This window comes from Centruroides sculpturatus, unplaced genomic scaffold, assembly GCF_000671375.1.
Source record: "Centruroides sculpturatus isolate CEXI.00-Female unplaced genomic scaffold, Cexi_2.0 scaffold595, whole genome shotgun sequence".
NCBI classification, from domain to species: domain Eukaryota; kingdom Metazoa; phylum Arthropoda; class Arachnida; order Scorpiones; family Buthidae; genus Centruroides; species Centruroides sculpturatus.
This window is the reverse complement of record NW_019384912.1, coordinates 463,639-482,068: the sequence shown is the minus strand read 5'-3', so window position 1 is coordinate 482,068 and position 18,430 is coordinate 463,639. Positions and strand designations below refer to the sequence as shown.

The following is an 18,430-nucleotide window of genomic DNA, read 5'->3' as shown; positions in this document are numbered from 1 at the left end:
CTGATTGGCTGAATTACTACTAAAACAGGGGAGTAATGACGAAGAAAGTAATAGCCGACGTTTTGCCGAGATTCATTTAGACGGCGCACAGTGGGTCGTGGGACGATTCTAGCAGGACTACATAAAGTATGGAATTATACATTGTCAATTAAAAGTATGCCATAATAAATAGGTTCAGATATATTATACAATCTATTTATGCATATGTAATAAAGAAATTAAGATATGGCCATGGGATTTAATTATCCTTAAGCATTTTTAAATTAAAGCAATTAAAATAATTCCAGAACTAGTGACATACAACAAAGGCGATGATGAGAAAATTATATTGATCTGCTATATTTACTATTATGAATTTATGTTGGTGCTTTGCAAATAGTTTTTTTTTTTTTACGGAAAATATGATTTATAGAGTAACAAATAAAATCCTTTGAGATTTCACATTTTTTTGAGGAAAAAAGTGAAATTATGTTCAGAGGAAAACATTCTAAATCGATGAAGAGGTTATCCATAATTTACGTAACACACGTATGGGGGTATGCAGTTATTATTATTCTCTTTCCTTGATTTAGAATGTTTTCCTTTCAAGATTTCATTTTGAGGGGATGTAGATATTAATCTACATGGCGGGGAAATAAATAAATATATATATATATAGGATCAGCTAATTTATATAATACCCATTTTAAATGTTTAAATTGTTTTGAATTAGTCCATTTTATTGTGTTTGTACGTGGTATACTCGAACCAGATTTTATAATTAATTTTTGCTGGCGTATTGCTAAGCCAATCTCCAAATTATCGAAACTAAAATCTACTGTAATTTAAATGATAATTGTTATATAAACCGTGACGATGGTCGGTCGAACTGATCGATATCGAATCAATGCGACTGCAAAGTAGACTAAGAGCAGGCAAGGAATACAAGGGCAGTTTGAAAGCTCACGCAACGTATTTTATACGCTACTTACGTAACTTTCTATTGTAAAACCGTTATCAACAATTAAAAATTCAAGCTGGATACGAGCAAACAAAAACTTATGCCAGATCTAACTTATTTTGAAACGAATGTAACTAAGATGACGAGCGATCAGAATCAGAAATCGTCGGAAGACGAGATAATACCTTCGAGAGTGGAAACACCAGAGCCGATACCCGATGATTGTACCTGCCTCGAATGCCTTCTACGACCTATACAAAGCATGGTTCGGATTTTCGGGGTGGATTTCCATTTTGGAGAAGAAGGCCACGAGAAACCGGAGAGAGAGAAAAAAATGCATAAATGGAGGAAGGTATACGGCATCATTATTTTGCTTTTCATGTGGATGGCCGCTGGTAGACAGGCCGGATCCTTTTTTATGATGAATTGGAAGAGTAAATTGTATTTTGGTGACATCAGCCAGATTTTGCCCAAAGACGGTAGCTCTTGGTTATATGTCTATCTGACTTCACACTGGATCGCTTGCTTGTCTTTGACCACCTTCTTCTTCACCGACAAAACTTACTACTTGACAAATTTGATGTATTTGTTGGAAGAAATGCGTTCCGATACGGCTCGTCACAGAAGAATCGAGAAAACGATACTGGGATGGCAAAAATCTTTAATGTTTGGCACGAGCCTCTGCTTTGTCGGATTCACCATCTATGCCGTAATTCTCTTTTCTTATTGGCGATTTAAGCACATGAGCCCCAGTGATGACAAGCTTCTGGTCGCTTTCCAAATATTTTGGGCCTGTTTAGAGAAAATATATCTGTACGGAATGGGATTATACGGGCCCGTTTTTTTGGTATTGAATAATCTGATCGTAATCAAATCCTATCAAGAATACGCCGAACAATTATCAGAAGAAGTCAATGGAGACATTCAGCAAACTAATTTTCAAGCCTTGCAAATTAAATACCACAGACTTTGCCAAATGATTGGATACAACGATCAGTTAATGAGAGGAGTCTCGAATTTCACTTTCCCTGGTCTCATTTTCATGCAGGCATTGCTCTTCTACTTAGCACTCTTCAGTCTCACTCTACCCGCATCTAAAATTATGATAAAGATTCTGACCTTTCTAACAATATTGATTTTCGCTGTTGCTTGTTGTTATCCCGCGGCTTTGACATCTGCTGTAAGTTATAACTTAAACAATTAATTACAGACAGTAAATTTTATACCTATTTTGATTGAATATCTTATACTTTCAGGCTACCAGACCTTATGACGTTTTGTACGAGGCGACTTTCATGCCTATCAAAGTGGAAAATCAATTCCGAGTAAATGATTCTAAAAGCTTTTTAATTTTCTATATATATAGATATTATATATAATTATATAATTATCTCTTAATTTATATATTTTTTTAAGATTCACGATCTGATGAAACAAATTGGAGGTTCGCCCATCGGCTTGACATGGTTGAATGTATTTGTCATGAATAAGGGAGCCATTATAAAGGTTTTTATTTGTTACTATATTATTGTTTCGCTCTAAGAAACTAAATTATATAAAAGTAAAAAAGAAAAGGAACCAAAGAATCTTTAGTTTGAGTAAATAACAAGATCCTAACGAGTGCCAAGTCGAAATCTATGCTGATTGTTTTATATTTTGATCTGCATTATGTTACAGATATACTTGTTATAGCAAGTGTACAGATATACCTGTATACATCCTATCGTGATGCACCTCTGAAGAAGTGGCAGGGCAACAAAATTTATCGTATTCAAATAATAACTTAGAATAATGCATCTCTCGCATCATTTAATATTATTTTCGATGAGTTACTTAGTGGTGGAAAAGTCGGGGATCTAGTAGATCCCCGACTTCTCCACCACTAAGTAACTCATCGAAGACCCGATCGAGGAAACGTAAAGACCCTTTAGCAGGAGAAGAGAGATTTTGCTGAATGAACCACACACTTACAACCTTTGGATGTGTTGTTTTGAATTTGGAAAAACTTGGTCAGAAAATTTTTTGATAACCTTGACATTCAACAACATCGCGGATGTAGAATTTTGAAAATTCAATCTCTTGTCCACCATTAATTTTCTTTACTTACATTTTGTAATTTTATTACACATACCCTTCTCAAAAGCGGAATTTCACGGGATTGGTCATCTTCTTTTCAACACTATCGATTTTTACTCGAAGATTGGAATCTAGTACTGCAATAATGTCGAGTATTCTGATAGTGTTTTTATCATGTGTGACTATCATAATGCTCTGTTATACTTTAATTAATCATTTCATCGAAATAACACTCGGAACTCTGAAAACTGTGGTATGGTTTGTTCCAGTATTTTGATGGTTTTTCTCTGTATTTTTTTTTTTTTTTTTTTTTACTGTTTTTAGCTTGATTCTAATTACACAGTTACAGGGGGAAAAAAAAGTGAAAGTTCAGTGGAAAACAAGTCTAGTTGCTATGGCAACATAACTGACAAGAATAAACTACACACAAACAAATTTGTCAGATAATAAGTGTGCTTTGAATAATGATATTGAAATTTATATTCATTTTTATTACAGTTTTTAATTTCATAAATTGTTTATCATTTGTTTACTTTTTCATTATATTCATAATGAGATGATAATCATTTTTCTAATTGTAAACTCATTATATTTACTAAAAGCTTTTTAACTAATTATCATAACTAAATATTTTAAGTTTATGATAGTTACTTTTAATAATAATTTGATTGTTGCCGTTTACGACGTGTTTGATTCGAGATTATCCGAAAGTAAATATTTGGTGGCGTTAATGAAAGAGAGTGGCTCGTAACTTTCAAAAGGAGGAAAAAAAAGAAAAAAACAAGAGTATTAGAGATTGTTTTTATCTCCATTCTTGTTTTCATTTAATTACATTAGAGAAATGGAGTGGATTTTTATAAATCTAAATTAAAAATTTTCCTGTTGAAGGAAAAAATATTTACTTATTGATGGGAAAAAACTTGTTATATGTCTTAATCTTTTTCCCTTAGGAGAAATGTTGTAAATGTCATCTAATGTGAGAAAAAGAATGAGTAAATAATAATAAATGTATAGTAGTATTAAAAATGTATGTAGCTGAGACAAATGTTGAATGGCAGCTTGTTTATTTAAACTTTAAAATATTTTTAAAGTCTTTGTCAAAATTAATATTCTTTGAATAAGTCATTGCTTTAAATAGCAAAAGAACTTACCAAGCGATAATATAATTATTAAAGTAATTAAAGCATTCTTGGCCGTCTTTTGATTACTTTTGTATTATCTTCTTCCTTCTTCTCACATCCTACCACGAAAGATTGCATTTTATTAACGGAATCTCTCCACAGGTCTCAATTACTGGTGTTTACTAGAGTTCTTGTAAATTAAGGATCCGCTTCCTTCTCAGTCTTTCGAGATATTATATTGCATTTTTATCGATTTTACTAAAAGCTATACATTGAGAAAATTTAATGTATTGTAGCATGAATACTTATCACAAAATAAAAGACATTAATTTCCATATATAAATATATTATACTTAAGTTTAATGTGTATATTCATTCATAAACATGAATTTATTTGATAAACATGATTCGAAATAAATGTATGGAAAAGTATTCATATATATTTAAAGTAGTTTATTATAATGCATAATAAAGTAGATTTGTACTGTATTATAAAGATTCAAGTAATATAATGTATATATATAATTAAAACTACATGAATAATAATGTTTATTTTAAACAATAATGTTAAAACTTAAGCACAATTTTTATAAGTTTGATATTTATTTATTTATTTATTTAGTTCGGGATAGAATGAGAACAAAAATGGAGAGAGACATTTTGGCCGAAGTCAGTCATCCTTTCATTGTTAAACTCCAATATGGTAAGACGCTTTTTTAAATGTAAATTGATGCGTAAAATTACGAGCCGACATACAATTGTTGCTTAAATACGACTCTAGTATTTATAATTTTTAGGACGCATTTTATCATTTCTAATTTTGTTCTTTACTTTGTTATTCAATTTTATATCTTGATAAAGACACATTTGTGAAATTTAATAGCACAAGAGCTATAAAAATCAATATATTTTATTAAATTGTTTTCATATGTGGGTGGAAATTGTAATTATACTGACAACAGAGAATATTTATATATTAATTAGATTGGTGTAAGTGAAGAGAAATTCTTAAACAACTGAAATAATATTATTTCTCTTCAATATTAAATAGATTTTTAAAAGTAATTAAATTTTTGTTAAAAAATAAAACTCTATTCTGGTTATACCATATTCTCTGTCATGGGATATAACTTATATAGAAATATACAAGAAACTAAAATTGTTTGTTAGTTTTAGAAATTTAATTAATTAAAATAAAATTCGATTTAAACATCAATTTGTGAGCATTTGAAGGAATATTGAAGCTATAGTTATGATAAAATACAAAGTGAACATACTAATCGTTTTTGTTGTGAGGCAATATATTTACAAAGTAGTAAATTATATATAAATGAGCAATTATTTATTGTGACATCATCACAATGCTGGGCTGCAATTTTTAACCATATATTAAATTTATTTAATTTAAAATATATGCTCTCCACCTCAAATTAGTAGTGGCTTACCACTGTACATCGTACTTTTCCTTTAATAATAGAGTCATGCCGGTCATCTATCTAACACCTTTCGGGGAAAAACTGGGATCTCCCCCTAAGAATTCCATATCTGGTCTCATCTTTCATCTAACTGTTTTCTCGGGATTGGGGAAAGACAGGCGGATGGATATGGACGACAGTGGGAATTTATAGGTCTACAATTTTTTTCAAATTGCACCCAATTATGGAAGTTTTTAAGCTAATTTTGAAAACATGTTTATTAGTAGATTCAGTCACTTTAATTTTGCTAGTGGCATTAAAAAATATTTTGAATAGATGTTCTTTAAATTATTAATTAAAAACTTAATTATTTAATTAAGTTGTATGTACTTTAAAGAGAAAGAAATTTAAGAATTTTTTATTTATTTATTTTTATTTTCAGCTTTTCAAACTGAAGGAAAATTATATCTCATCTTAGATTTTTTAAAAGGTGGAGATTTATTCACAAGACTTAGTAAAGAAGTAAGAGAATTTTTTTATGGATATTGCTTCTTTCTGTTTTCTTCTGATAAATTATAAATAAAATGATCATCAATTTTTTAGAAATAGAATTGAGTAAAATTTAATTTTTAATGTATAAATTTTTAATTATATTTTTCTCAGTTTAGTATTTTCAGTAATAAAATTAAAAATGAAAGAAGATAAGAGACATCTTCCCTTTGAAATTTATAAAATGTTACTTTTATATTTTTATTATTTATATAAAAAAGTCTATAATATAATTTTGTTCATTATTTGTATCGTACCTTTTGATTTTTTAAAAATAGTAATAATTTTTTTTCTGAATTTTTAATGACTCAAAATATATTTATATTATTCTAATTATACATATTATGTTTTAAGGAAAATTTCACTTTAATTAATAAATAGAGCATTAATAAAAAAATATATAAACAAAAAGTATATTATATGGTAATATATTTAATTAAGAGTAAGATTTAATCATACGTACAATATAAAAATATTAAAAATGTCAAAAGAAAATATTATTTAAAACATTTTTTATTATTGTTATAATGAATTGTGTATATTCTAATAAGAATATTATAATGGTCATACGAAAATTTGATTGTGTAGCGTCACAGACGTCATTAATGTTATATGTAGGGATGAGTTGAACTGATTATCTGATTTTAGTTTAAATTATATACTTAGATGCGACACGCATTAGCTATTCTTAAAATCTTGTTAATGAGATGTAAGACAAAAGCCATTCGGACGAGGTCATTGTGCCTTCTCCTTAATATAGTATAGTTACAGTAAAATTGATATTCCAGATAAATCTAAGGCTTCACGCAAGCCAAATGTCGATGTGAAAATGTTACAACTTAAATTATTTGGCAGTAAAAAAAAATTCATTATTGAGTCATATTAAATTAATAATAAATAATTTAGTTAAAATTTAGTATTAATTTATGACAGTTTATTATTTGTTTTCATTTATTTCTTGACCACAGCATTTTTCATGAGAATACAAAGTTTTTTATGGATGGTCTTGAAAGAAGTAACATGTTTTGACCAAAAATAGAATAAAATAAAAAACAAAGTGTCTTAAATTATTGCTAAATTTCAACTAAATTATACATTAACTTAAATATTTTCTGTTAATAAGAGAATGGATTCAATTAATATTAGACAACAGCTCAATTCTTCCTGTTTGCTGTGTTTATTTATTTATTTAATCTGTTGCAACAAAATTTAATAAATGATTAAAGTTAGATATTACATAATTTAAAAATATAAAATTAATTTTTTTAAACTGAAAGAAGTATAAATCTGTTAAGTGTAAAGAAAAATAAGAGAGAGAATTGTCGTTGAATTATACGAACGGTAAATTCCAGGTGTTGACGTGTTTTTATTAGTTTAAGATCAAATTACTAATCAGTAAAAATTTCATTGTTATATACTGTGATATTTTTTATTCAATGCTTAGATTAAGTAATAATAAAAATATGTAAGAATGTTCAAACTAAAAGTTGAAATTAACAAAGGATTATGCTTTCAAAGTAGTAGTACTCTTGAAGGTTTAAACTTATTCTGGAATGTACTACCGTACAATATAAATGTCGGATATGTATTCATTAGGCAGGTACACCATCACTAATCTTTAAAAACTTAAATAACTTTTTTAAGATTAGTTTGATGTAAATTGTCTAATGTTTAAGTTGTGTGTTTTTACATTGTCTAATAGTTGAGTAATAGAATTACTTAACAAGATATAATGCAAGATAGAGTAGTTTATACACAAATTTATGTCTAAATAATACATGCTATATACAGGAAAGGAGTTATGTCAGTCAAAATGATTATAGAGTCAGTTGAAATGATTTGACGACTTTACATCGTCAAATCCAGATGACATACCGTTAGATTTTTTGCTGTAGAATCTTGTGAAAGATTTGGTGTTTATGCTTCCTACATATCACTGCAACATTTTGAGTATCTATATAACTATTGCCCAGATTGATGAAAATATGCTGGAGAAAGTGTGGCACGAATTTGATTACCTCATTGATGTGTATAAGGCCACATGTAAGATCAATATTGAAAGATTGTAAAGTATTATCAAAAACTTTGATGTTTATGCTTTCATTCAATAGCATTTTTTGTTGCGGAACTTAAAATAAAATGTTAAAATTATCGACTTCATTTTAATGAACCTTGTTTCTAAATTAAAATCAGATCTTTAAATGTATAAATATTTAAATGGAACGTTATCTCATTTAAATATTTATATAAACAAGATTCTATTTATGAATTTTGATAAATGATTTTAAATGCCGATATTTAAAATTTTATTTTCTAGTAAACTTGTTTAGATATGTTTACTTGTATATAAGCCACGTGTGTAATTTTCAATAAATTAAAACTTAATTTTGATATTTTAAATGAAATACATTAAGCTGAAAAGTGTGATATAATAAACATACATTATTTTTAATTAATTAATGTTTAAAATATATTATTTTCTTATCTTCTAAATAATATTTTGATGATTTAATTAATGAGGTATACACGATGGAATTTTCTGTACATTACATTAAACTTTCTGCATAGGTTTGAAGATGTGACAAGAAAAATTTGCTCCGTTCAACACAGGTGAAATCGTTTAATAAAGTTGTTTTCGCTTACATTTATTAAAAATTACACATACTCAAATTTGAATTTACTTAATGACTTTTATACTTCTAACTTAAAATTTCAATCTGATTTATAAGCTAATGCAGTTAATTGTCTTAATTAAACTCTGACAAAGGTCAAGCAATTTTACTTAATTGCTTTGAAAGTTACTCTTAAGAGCTTTAATTAAAGTGGAAAGATTTACAAATTAAGAGTTTGTGTGTAAAAAAAAAGTAACAAACGCCAGCAAAATATGAGAGGCATTGAATTCAATTACAAGGCTATTCTCTACTAAGAGATTTTAACTTCTTAGTTAATTTTTAAAAAATTAAATATATTAATAAAAATTTTAATTACAAAAAGCTTGCTTATTTATTTATTTATTTAAATTTAGAAACAAAATGATTTACTTTATTTGCATTTTCCTTCTTAAAATTGATTTTTAAAAATTATCATTTGGATTCAGTGTGCAAAATGAAGAATATAATAATTATTACTAAGGTAAAGAATATTTTGTGATTTTTAAGAAATTTTATCAATTACTTTTTTTATAATTTTTTATTAAAATGTCTGTTTTATAACAGAAAATTTTATTTTTTCTAATTTTAAAACATTTCTTATTATTATTAATCAGATTTAACAATACAAAATGTAAAAATAAAATGTGTTATATAAGTATACGATTCATTGTTTGATCTTTACATAATTATTTTTTAGTTAATTTAAGTAAAAATAAACAAAATTTATTTTAGAAAATTCGGAAAAATTATTTGATAATAAATCGTTTGAAAGGTGTACCTTTTGTAATTGGCAACTTGAGAAATGTCACTTGATTCCTTTAGTTCTTATTTTTCTTAATTATCTTTAATTTTAGAATTCTGTTCTGTTGTTTAATGATTTATTTCTGGTGATGTAATGTTGTATTAGTTTATTAATATTGTTCAAAGTATCTCAAAATTCTTGGTAATACTGCTATAAAATTATATTGTTTTAAATGTAACTAAGAATGCATCATCACTGACTTTTATGAAAGTAAAAACGCGTTCGGCTGCAAAGTACAAAGTCAAATTGATGATAATTTTATCGAGACGTGTTTCGTTATCGTTGGAAATATAATTCGGAAACATATAAGCACATATTGTTTTGATCTTGCTATTCTATGCTTTGACTTTTTCTTGAAAGAATATTATTTAATACTTTAATTATCTTTAACAGATATTCACGAAGTAATTTTTAAATGTCGCTTTAGAATAAAGTCGACAAATGCAATTGGTTGGCTGTGAATTTATAGAAAAAATGATATCAATTTTATTTGGAAATTTGACACGGAATAGTTTTAATAACAAAGAAATGCCGAATAAACATATTTCCATAATAGAAATACGTTTATTCGGCAATCTGTTAGCGATGAAAACAGTTTATCAATAGTATTAATCATTTTTGCTAGTGGGATTTTATTGTCGAAACGTAAACGTCTGCATTTGGAAACAATGTGATTAATATTCTCTTTGATATTCATCAATCAAATGCAATTTTTAATTTGTTTTGGGATTTCTCAAAGTACGATACGCTTAAAAAAATCAAATTTGATTGATTTAATCAAAGCGATAAAATTTGGATGATGCACTTTAAGTTAAAGTTTTTTACTTTTTTATTAGAATTCGTTTTATTCTTTATTCTAATTTAAACTTATTCGAAGTTAACAGTTTCATTTTCAGAAGTTAGATGACGAAGACTCTAGTTTTGGAAATGTTTAAGTCAAGTTGAAGAAAAGAACCAAACTGATGCCAGTCAAGTCATATTTATAATTGAAAAGTGTAATTGTTTTTGTTAATAATCGATTCTGAATTTGGTTTATGTGGAGTCAAACTTTACAGAAGTGTTATTGCTATAACTTAGTTTGTATGTAACACAGAAAATGTGGATGTTAGGTAGGCATGATGAGACTAAATCCTCAGGAAAATGGAAGTCCTTCCCTTTTATTTATAATTAATTTAATAACAAATTTTTACAATTGGAGAAGTTCACTCTACATAAAAATGTCTGAAAATCAGTTAAGTATTGAAATTGGGAATAATTTAATCTAACAATTGCTTATAAATCTGCTTTTATATACAGCATCGGAATATATTTAAATATTAAAACAAAAAACTTTTGAATGTTGGAACAGTATACTATTTTCAGCTTAACGCATTCCATTTGGCCAATTATTATAAAAGGTTTTAGTTATGTAAACAATAAACTTCAATTTAAATATTAGATTAAGCTTTTTTTGAAAAAAAATATTTTATCTATCTGGAATTAATTGAACTGAAAGAACATTATTTAAGTAATTAGATGGAAGATACGCAGATTAAAATAAATTAAAATATGAAGATAACATTTAAATTATAAGAATAAATATGTATATACACTAATAACTTATAAAATTACTTAAATTTATATAATTGAAGAAATAATTATGAAAATGTAAGGTTGAAAAGCTTGTTAAACCTGAAAAAACACTATAATAATTTAGTAAACAAGTAAACAAAAATTTACCTTTAAAAATTGATTCAAACAACAAGTAAAACTAAACAATAGCTCATCATTCACTAGCTACTTGGCTGACACTTCTGGATTTCTGCCAGCTAAAGTATTACTGTTACGTTCTTATGGTCAACTGACAACGCGACTTTTTCTGTCTACTCGTGTAATGTCTTTTCAATGATGTTTTCATGTAAATTTGCTTTTTTGCACCTCTTCTGTTGTAATGTATTGACGTGTAATTTATTTTTCTTTTTTACTTTAATTTTTTTTTTTACTTTTTAAGATGATTTTTTTGCATGTACTTGGATATTTTTCACAAATGTCCAAGTGAGCGAAGTTTCTTGTTCTGAATATATTTTTCTCTATTAATAAGAATGTACAACAGCTGTGCTAATTTAATATAATAATGTAGCCGAGAACGCTGTCGTTAACTCGTTACGGTGGGCCTCGCCAACACGTAAACCTACTGTTGGTGTGGTCCCACTGTTGCTGCTGTAATAATTAGTTTGATGCGTTCTATTGTATTAGCTCTTGTTATATCAGACTCTATGCACAGATGTGAAATTGAAGATACATTCTCTTTTGTTAATTAAGTTTTATGTTTAATAAACAAATAAAGCTACAACTTATTAAATTTTTTTTATAATAAATCTAAAATGTTCTAATATTTTGCCATATAAAAAACGAACATTAGCAAACTGTTGAGTTCATTAAACTTTTGCAGTATATTTTTAATGGTATGCCAATTATTCCTTGTCTGTCACGTCACGTAAGGAATTGAAAAACGAATTACCTTCTTAGACATGCCTACTGTTTTGAAGCACCAAAGTATTCTGCTTAAATTAAATTCCTGTTTAAAATTAGATGTATTAATTCAGAAATGATTCTTTAAGTTAGAATTTTAGATCATGAACAAGCTTTGCATTTGCATTCCATTAATTATGTATTGTGCCGTGTTAATGATTGATCTGTGTTGTTCGGCTTCGTTACAACACATTTTTAAACATGGTTTCACAGAAAGGGAAAAATACTTATAGTTACTGGAAATTAGCATGAATAGGAAGTAATGTAGAATGTGTGCCTAGTCATTATTATATTGAATTTATAGATTCTATTTAAAAAAAATGATTCATGTTTATTAATCATGGCGTTACACTAGAAGTGTAATGACTGATCAAACAAAGAATAAAAAAAGGAAAGAGTTAAAATAGAATCAATAAAAATACTTTATATATTTGATATTTGTCCTAAAAAGTTGTTTTAATGGAAGATAAATATGTATTTTTGATCCAAAATTCAGTCTTTTATATAAAAAAAAGTTTTAAGTTTTTTTTTTTTTTAGTAAGGGATGAAAAATTCGTTTTATTGATTTTATTCGGCCATTTTTATAGTTTTTGAAGAGAGGTGGTGTCTCACATTTGTCACCGTCCCATGCTTGTCTTGCCCCTTTCTCTGTATGAATCGTTTCTTGGAACACAAAGATCTGTTTTGTTTCATTCCCACATAATGCTGGTGATGTAATCAAATATACAAACATTGCTAAACCCGATATAGCTAAACACCAACTAAATGCCGAAATTCTATTGGATTAGCCCGATAGAATTTCGGCATTTAGTTGGTGTTTAGATGTAATCAAATGACAAAGTTAAAATAAAGAATTCTGCTTAAATATATATTGATTCGATATAGTTCCTAACTTCAGAAAAATTCAGAATTTTATGTCCTCAAATGAGGCCTGTGCTGCATTTAAGTGTTAGAGTAAATAAAACTTTTTATATTTTTATTTAAAATAAAAGTTTTATTTCTTTTAAGTACTAATTTAACTTAAAAATGATGTGAAAATTTTAGCGTTTAAACTAATCTTAAGTCATTTAAATCTTCAAAAAGTGGCCCTCCAATAATTTTTCATTAATTTTATTGAGACATTTACAGATTGACGCAAATTATATCTCCAAAAGAAGGCACTTTAAACGCAAACGTGTCATAAAATAACTCAAAATTTTAGTACTTTTGTTTAGTTTTATAACAAAAAATGTTTATGGAGGATATTTTAAAATGGTTTTTTAAGTGCGAACAAAAGTTTTATTATTATTTATCTTTGATAAAAGACATTCCAGTTTAAACATTCTTACTATTTTTCATAAAATCTTGCTTTATTTGAAATAAAAAAAATTATAAGATGATTAAGTTGCTTTATTTCGGCCGAGTCTCTTTCTTGTTTTGTTTTTTTTTTTGTTACCTAAAAGTTAAAATTTGTGTCATGTGGTTTCCTATTGTGTTTCTGTTAATGATTGTTTTCATACTTTGTGTGAGATGGAGTTATATAATGATTAGACAGTAGAGAAATCTCTATTAGTTTGCTTGTTTTTGTTTTATTTTCAGAAAATTTGAATTGTTTATATTCAAATTACTAATCAAAAATAATAAAATTTAAGTTTTAAGAGAGAAATAATTAAAATTCTAAAAATAAATCTATAAACTTCTTTCTATTAGAAATTATATAAATGAAAATTCTATGTGAGTCTCTTAAGCTGTAGTGTATGTGTATCATTCATTGTCAGAAACTCTCTTCTCTCTATTAAATCTGGAAGATGTAATCATAAAGCTTCTAATAAAGCAGAATAAATAAATAAATGTAATAAAATAATAATATATTATAAATAGATATGATTAAAAATTTGTCTTTATAAAATATTTAACATAAAATGTCTCTCTATATAAATGTTTATCCATAATTTTTGTATACAAAACGTATAAAAGTGAATATTTATTGATATTGAAGTAATATGTATTTTGTATTTTTGTACGGGGAAAGTACACATGCAAATTTAATGTTTACTTTATTTATTTTTCAGGTAATGTTTACCGAAGATGACGTAAAATTTTATTTAGCGGAATTAGCATTAGCGTTAGATCATCTGCATAATCTCGGAATTATATATCGAGATCTAAAACCCGAAAAGTTAGTTTACCATTTTTATTTTGCACGATAATTAAATAAATAATTTATTAAAATTTATTCCTATAATTGACTCTTAATGATGTGTCATTTTGTAAGATAAATGTGCATCAGATTTATTCTTTATTAATGATAAACCGAGAAAGATAAGTTAATAGAATGCCATAAAGACACTTAAATCTGATATAAAAACTAGATGTAGTAGTGTAGATCTCATACTATTTGTTAGTATCTGTAGTGCCGATGCCAAACAAATATTTGACACTAGATAATACTACAGATATATTCAGTATAAAATATACTATTAACTTGTAATGCCTATAGTACTAGTATATAATAAGATAATTATAATTGAAGCAAGTATGCTCAGTCATTATAGTTGTCTAGTATCTTATAACTTATGCTATCACTCATTTTACAGATGATTTGAAGCACTATGTAAATGCTTAAAGTATTAATTATATTATTTTATATTTTTTACATATTCTCAAACAAATTAAGAAGCAATGTTATAATGATAACACATTAAAGAGACTGAATTGTTTCAACATATAAGGGCAGATCAATAAATAATCAGTCAGAGCAACTAACCATACTGTTGCTTTCGGCTAGTTATCTTTTGATCCATTCTTTTAAATATATTCCTTATACAAGCTGAACTTTATTTACCAGTTGTACATTAGCTTTTATGATAATTCTTCCACAAATTTGTTGTTTTTTTTTTTTTTTTGAAGAATAAAGCAAAACTAATTGTATTTGTTTGTTTCAAAAACATTACAGTATCTTGCTGGATGCGGACGGGCACATACGTCTGACGGATTTCGGACTGAGCAAGGAAGCTCTCAGCGACCAAAAGACATATTCATTTTGCGGTACCGTAGAGTACATGGCGCCCGAAGTTATCAATAGGAAGGGTCATACAACGGCTGCCGACTGGTGGTCTTTCGGAGTCTTAATGGTAAGAACGGTCTTTTGTAACTTGCTTTGATTATTTGTATTAAAAAAATAGTAACAATAAGCTCGTATCTTTATCCGAAACAATTTATTTATTTTAAAATATAAAATGTCAAAGGTACAAAATTGTTTTTATTTGGAGTATTTTTTCATTAAAAAATAAGATAATTTTCTAAAACAATATTTACCTTTATTTTTATATTATTTAATCAGTTTGTGAATTATTTATTAACAATTTTTTGAATTACACATTATTTTTATGTACACTAAGAAAAAAGATTTTATACTTATATAATGCTTTTAAAATGAAAAATTTAATTATTTTTTTTCTTAAAAATTAAAATTTTAATCATAGGCATCTATATATATTGATGCTAAAATTGTTATGAAGGTTCAGAGACCTGAAAGGGTTTATATAATTTTGGAATTAAATATATTTTGAAAGATTATAGTAATTCCATACATTTAAATTAAAAAGTGGAGATTAAAAAATTAAATTTATTGGGTCGGTGGCCACATCCTCTTCTTCCCATCGAAGGTTCGCGACCGCAGCTTCATTTCTTTCGGAGACTACCTCCTCTTCCCACCATAACCCTTACCCTTTTTGTGCTCGCCTTCATTGTTTACCTTTCATTTCCCCTGGAGATCCATTCCGATTCTTTTACCTACTTTGAACACCTTCCTACGGGGGCGAAATGGCTGGTGTGGGAAAAAAATCCAAACTGATATTTAATTAAAGAACTGCCTAAGATTATTGTTAATTTGTGGATTTGAAGGCATTTCTTGATAAAAAGTGGAGGAAAAAATTAAATGGGGAAAAAAATAAAAAATTGACTTTAATTTTCTTTATCGACCCTAGATGGCAGTAAAGGCACATCAAAGCATAAAGTCAAGCAGAATCTAAGTTTTTGTATACAGAATAGTTACAAAGTGATTTAATTTTTTTNGTAAAAATAAACAAAATTTATTTTAGAAAATTCGGAAAAATTATTTGATAATAAATCGTTTGAAAGGTGTACCTTTTGTAATTGGCAACTTGAGAAATGTCACTTGATTCCTTTAGTTCTTATTTTTCTTAATTATCTTTAATTTTAGAATTCTGTTCTGTTGTTTAATGATTTATTTCTGGTGATGTAATGTTGTATTAGTTTATTAATATTGTTCAAAGTATCTCAAAATTCTTGGTAATACTGCTATAAAATTATATTGTTTTAAATGTAACTAAGAATGCATCATCACTGACTTTTATGAAAGTAAAAACGCGTTCGGCTGCAAAGTACAAAGTCAAATTGATGATAATTTTATCGAGACGTGTTTCGTTATCGTTGGAAATATAATTCGGAAACATATAAGCACATATTGTTTTGATCTTGCTATTCTATGCTTTGACTTTTTCTTGAAAGAATATTATTTAATACTTTAATTATCTTTAACAGATATTCACGAAGTAATTTTTAAATGTCGCTTTAGAATAAAGTCGACAAATGCAATTGGTTGGCTGTGAATTTATAGAAAAAATGATATCAATTTTATTTGGAAATTTGACACGGAATAGTTTTAATAACAAAGAAATGCCGAATAAACATATTTCCATAATAGAAATACGTTTATTCGGCAATCTGTTAGCGATGAAAACAGTTTATCAATAGTATTAATCATTTTTGCTAGTGGGATTTTATTGTCGAAACGTAAACGTCTGCATTTGGAAACAATGTGATTAATATTCTCTTTGATATTCATCAATCAAATGCAATTTTTAATTTGTTTTGGGATTTCTCAAAGTACGATACGCTTAAAAAAATCAAATTTGATTGATTTAATCAAAGCGATAAAATTTGGATGATGCACTTTAAGTTAAAGTTTTTTACTTTTTTATTAGAATTCGTTTTATTCTTTATTCTAATTTAAACTTATTCGAAGTTAACAGTTTCATTTTCAGAAGTTAGATGACGAAGACTCTAGTTTTGGAAATGTTTAAGTCAAGTTGAAGAAAAGAACCAAACTGATGCCAGTCAAGTCATATTTATAATTGAAAAGTGTAATTGTTTTTGTTAATAATCGATTCTGAATTTGGTTTATGTGGAGTCAAACTTTACAGAAGTGTTATTGCTATAACTTAGTTTGTATGTAACACAGAAAATGTGGATGTTAGGTAGGCATGATGAGACTAAATCCTCAGGAAAATGGAAGTCCTTCCCTTTTATTTATAATTAATTTAATAACAAATTTTTACAATTGGAGAAGTTCACTCTACATAAAAATGTCTGAAAATCAGTTAAGTATTGAAATTGGGAATAATTTAATCTAACAATTGCTTATAAATCTGCTTTTATATACAGCATCGGAATATATTTAAATATTAAAACAAAAAACTTTTGAATGTTGGAACAGTATACTATTTTCAGCTTAACGCATTCCATTTGGCCAATTATTATAAAAGGTTTTAGTTATGTAAACAATAAACTTCAATTTAAATATTAGATTAAGCTTTTTTTGAAAAAAAATATTTTATCTATCTGGAATTAATTGAACTGAAAGAACATTATTTAAGTAATTAGATGGAAGATACGCAGATTAAAATAAATTAAAATATGAAGATAACATTTAAATTATAAGAATAAATATGTATATACACTAATAACTTATAAAATTACTTAAATTTATATAATTGAAGAAATAATTATGAAAATGTAAGGTTGAAAAGCTTGTTAAACCTGAAAAAACACTATAATAATTTAGTAAACAAGTAAACAAAAATTTACCTTTAAAAATTGATTCAAACAACAAGTAAAACTAAACAATAGCTCATCATTCACTAGCTACTTGGCTGACACTTCTGGATTTCTGCCAGCTAAAGTATTACTGTTACGTTCTTATGGTCAACTGACAACGCGACTTTTTCTGTCTACTCGTGTAATGTCTTTTCAATGATGTTTTCATGTAAATTTGCTTTTTTGCACCTCTTCTGTTGTAATGTATTGACGTGTAATTTATTTTTCTTTTTTACTTTAATTTTTTTTTTTACTTTTTAAGATGATTTTTTTGCATGTACTTGGATATTTTTCACAAATGTCCAAGTGAGCGAAGTTTCTTGTTCTGAATATATTTTTCTCTATTAATAAGAATGTACAACAGCTGTGCTAATTTAATATAATAATGTAGCCGAGAACGCTGTCGTTAACTCGTTACGGTGGGCCTCGCCAACACGTAAACCTACTGTTGGTGTGGTCCCACTGTTGCTGCTGTAATAATTAGT

The 18,430-nt window shown here is 27.1% G+C and overlaps 2 protein-coding genes across 2 annotated transcripts in view; both read left to right on the top strand.

Annotated features, from left to right (window-relative positions):
- LOC111631661 (ribosomal protein S6 kinase 2 beta-like) overlaps positions 1 to 18,430 on the top strand; it is a 38,868-nt gene that overhangs the window by 9,980 nt on the left and 10,458 nt on the right. The window contains exon 5 of the mRNA XM_023375959.1: positions 14,117 to 14,227. Coding sequence (XP_023231727.1) covers positions 14,117 to 14,227 — 111 coding nt within the window. The remainder of the gene's footprint in view (positions 1 to 14,116; positions 14,228 to 18,430) is intronic.
- LOC111631660 lies at positions 152 to 2,689 on the top strand. Its single transcript, XM_023375958.1, has 3 exons — positions 152 to 2,120; positions 2,197 to 2,265; positions 2,357 to 2,689. The coding sequence occupies exons 1-3, from the start codon at positions 1,041 to 1,043 to the stop codon at positions 2,480 to 2,482; spliced, it is 1,275 nt and encodes a 424-aa protein (XP_023231726.1). The 5' UTR covers positions 152 to 1,040; the 3' UTR covers positions 2,483 to 2,689.

What these genes read in the sequence shown, in the direction of transcription:
- LOC111631660 (XM_023375958.1), top strand. Translation starts at nt 1,041, where the DNA reads ATGCCAGATCTAACTTATTTTGAAACGAATGTAACTAAGATGACGAGC. An exon ending in CCGCGGCTTTGACATCTGCT is followed by an intron (nt 2,121 to 2,196) that starts GTAAGTTATAAC and finishes TTATACTTTCAG; the next exon opens with GCTACCAGACCTTATGACGT. An exon ending in AAGTGGAAAATCAATTCCGA is followed by an intron (nt 2,266 to 2,356) that starts GTAAATGATTCT and finishes TATTTTTTTAAG; the next exon opens with ATTCACGATCTGATGAAACA.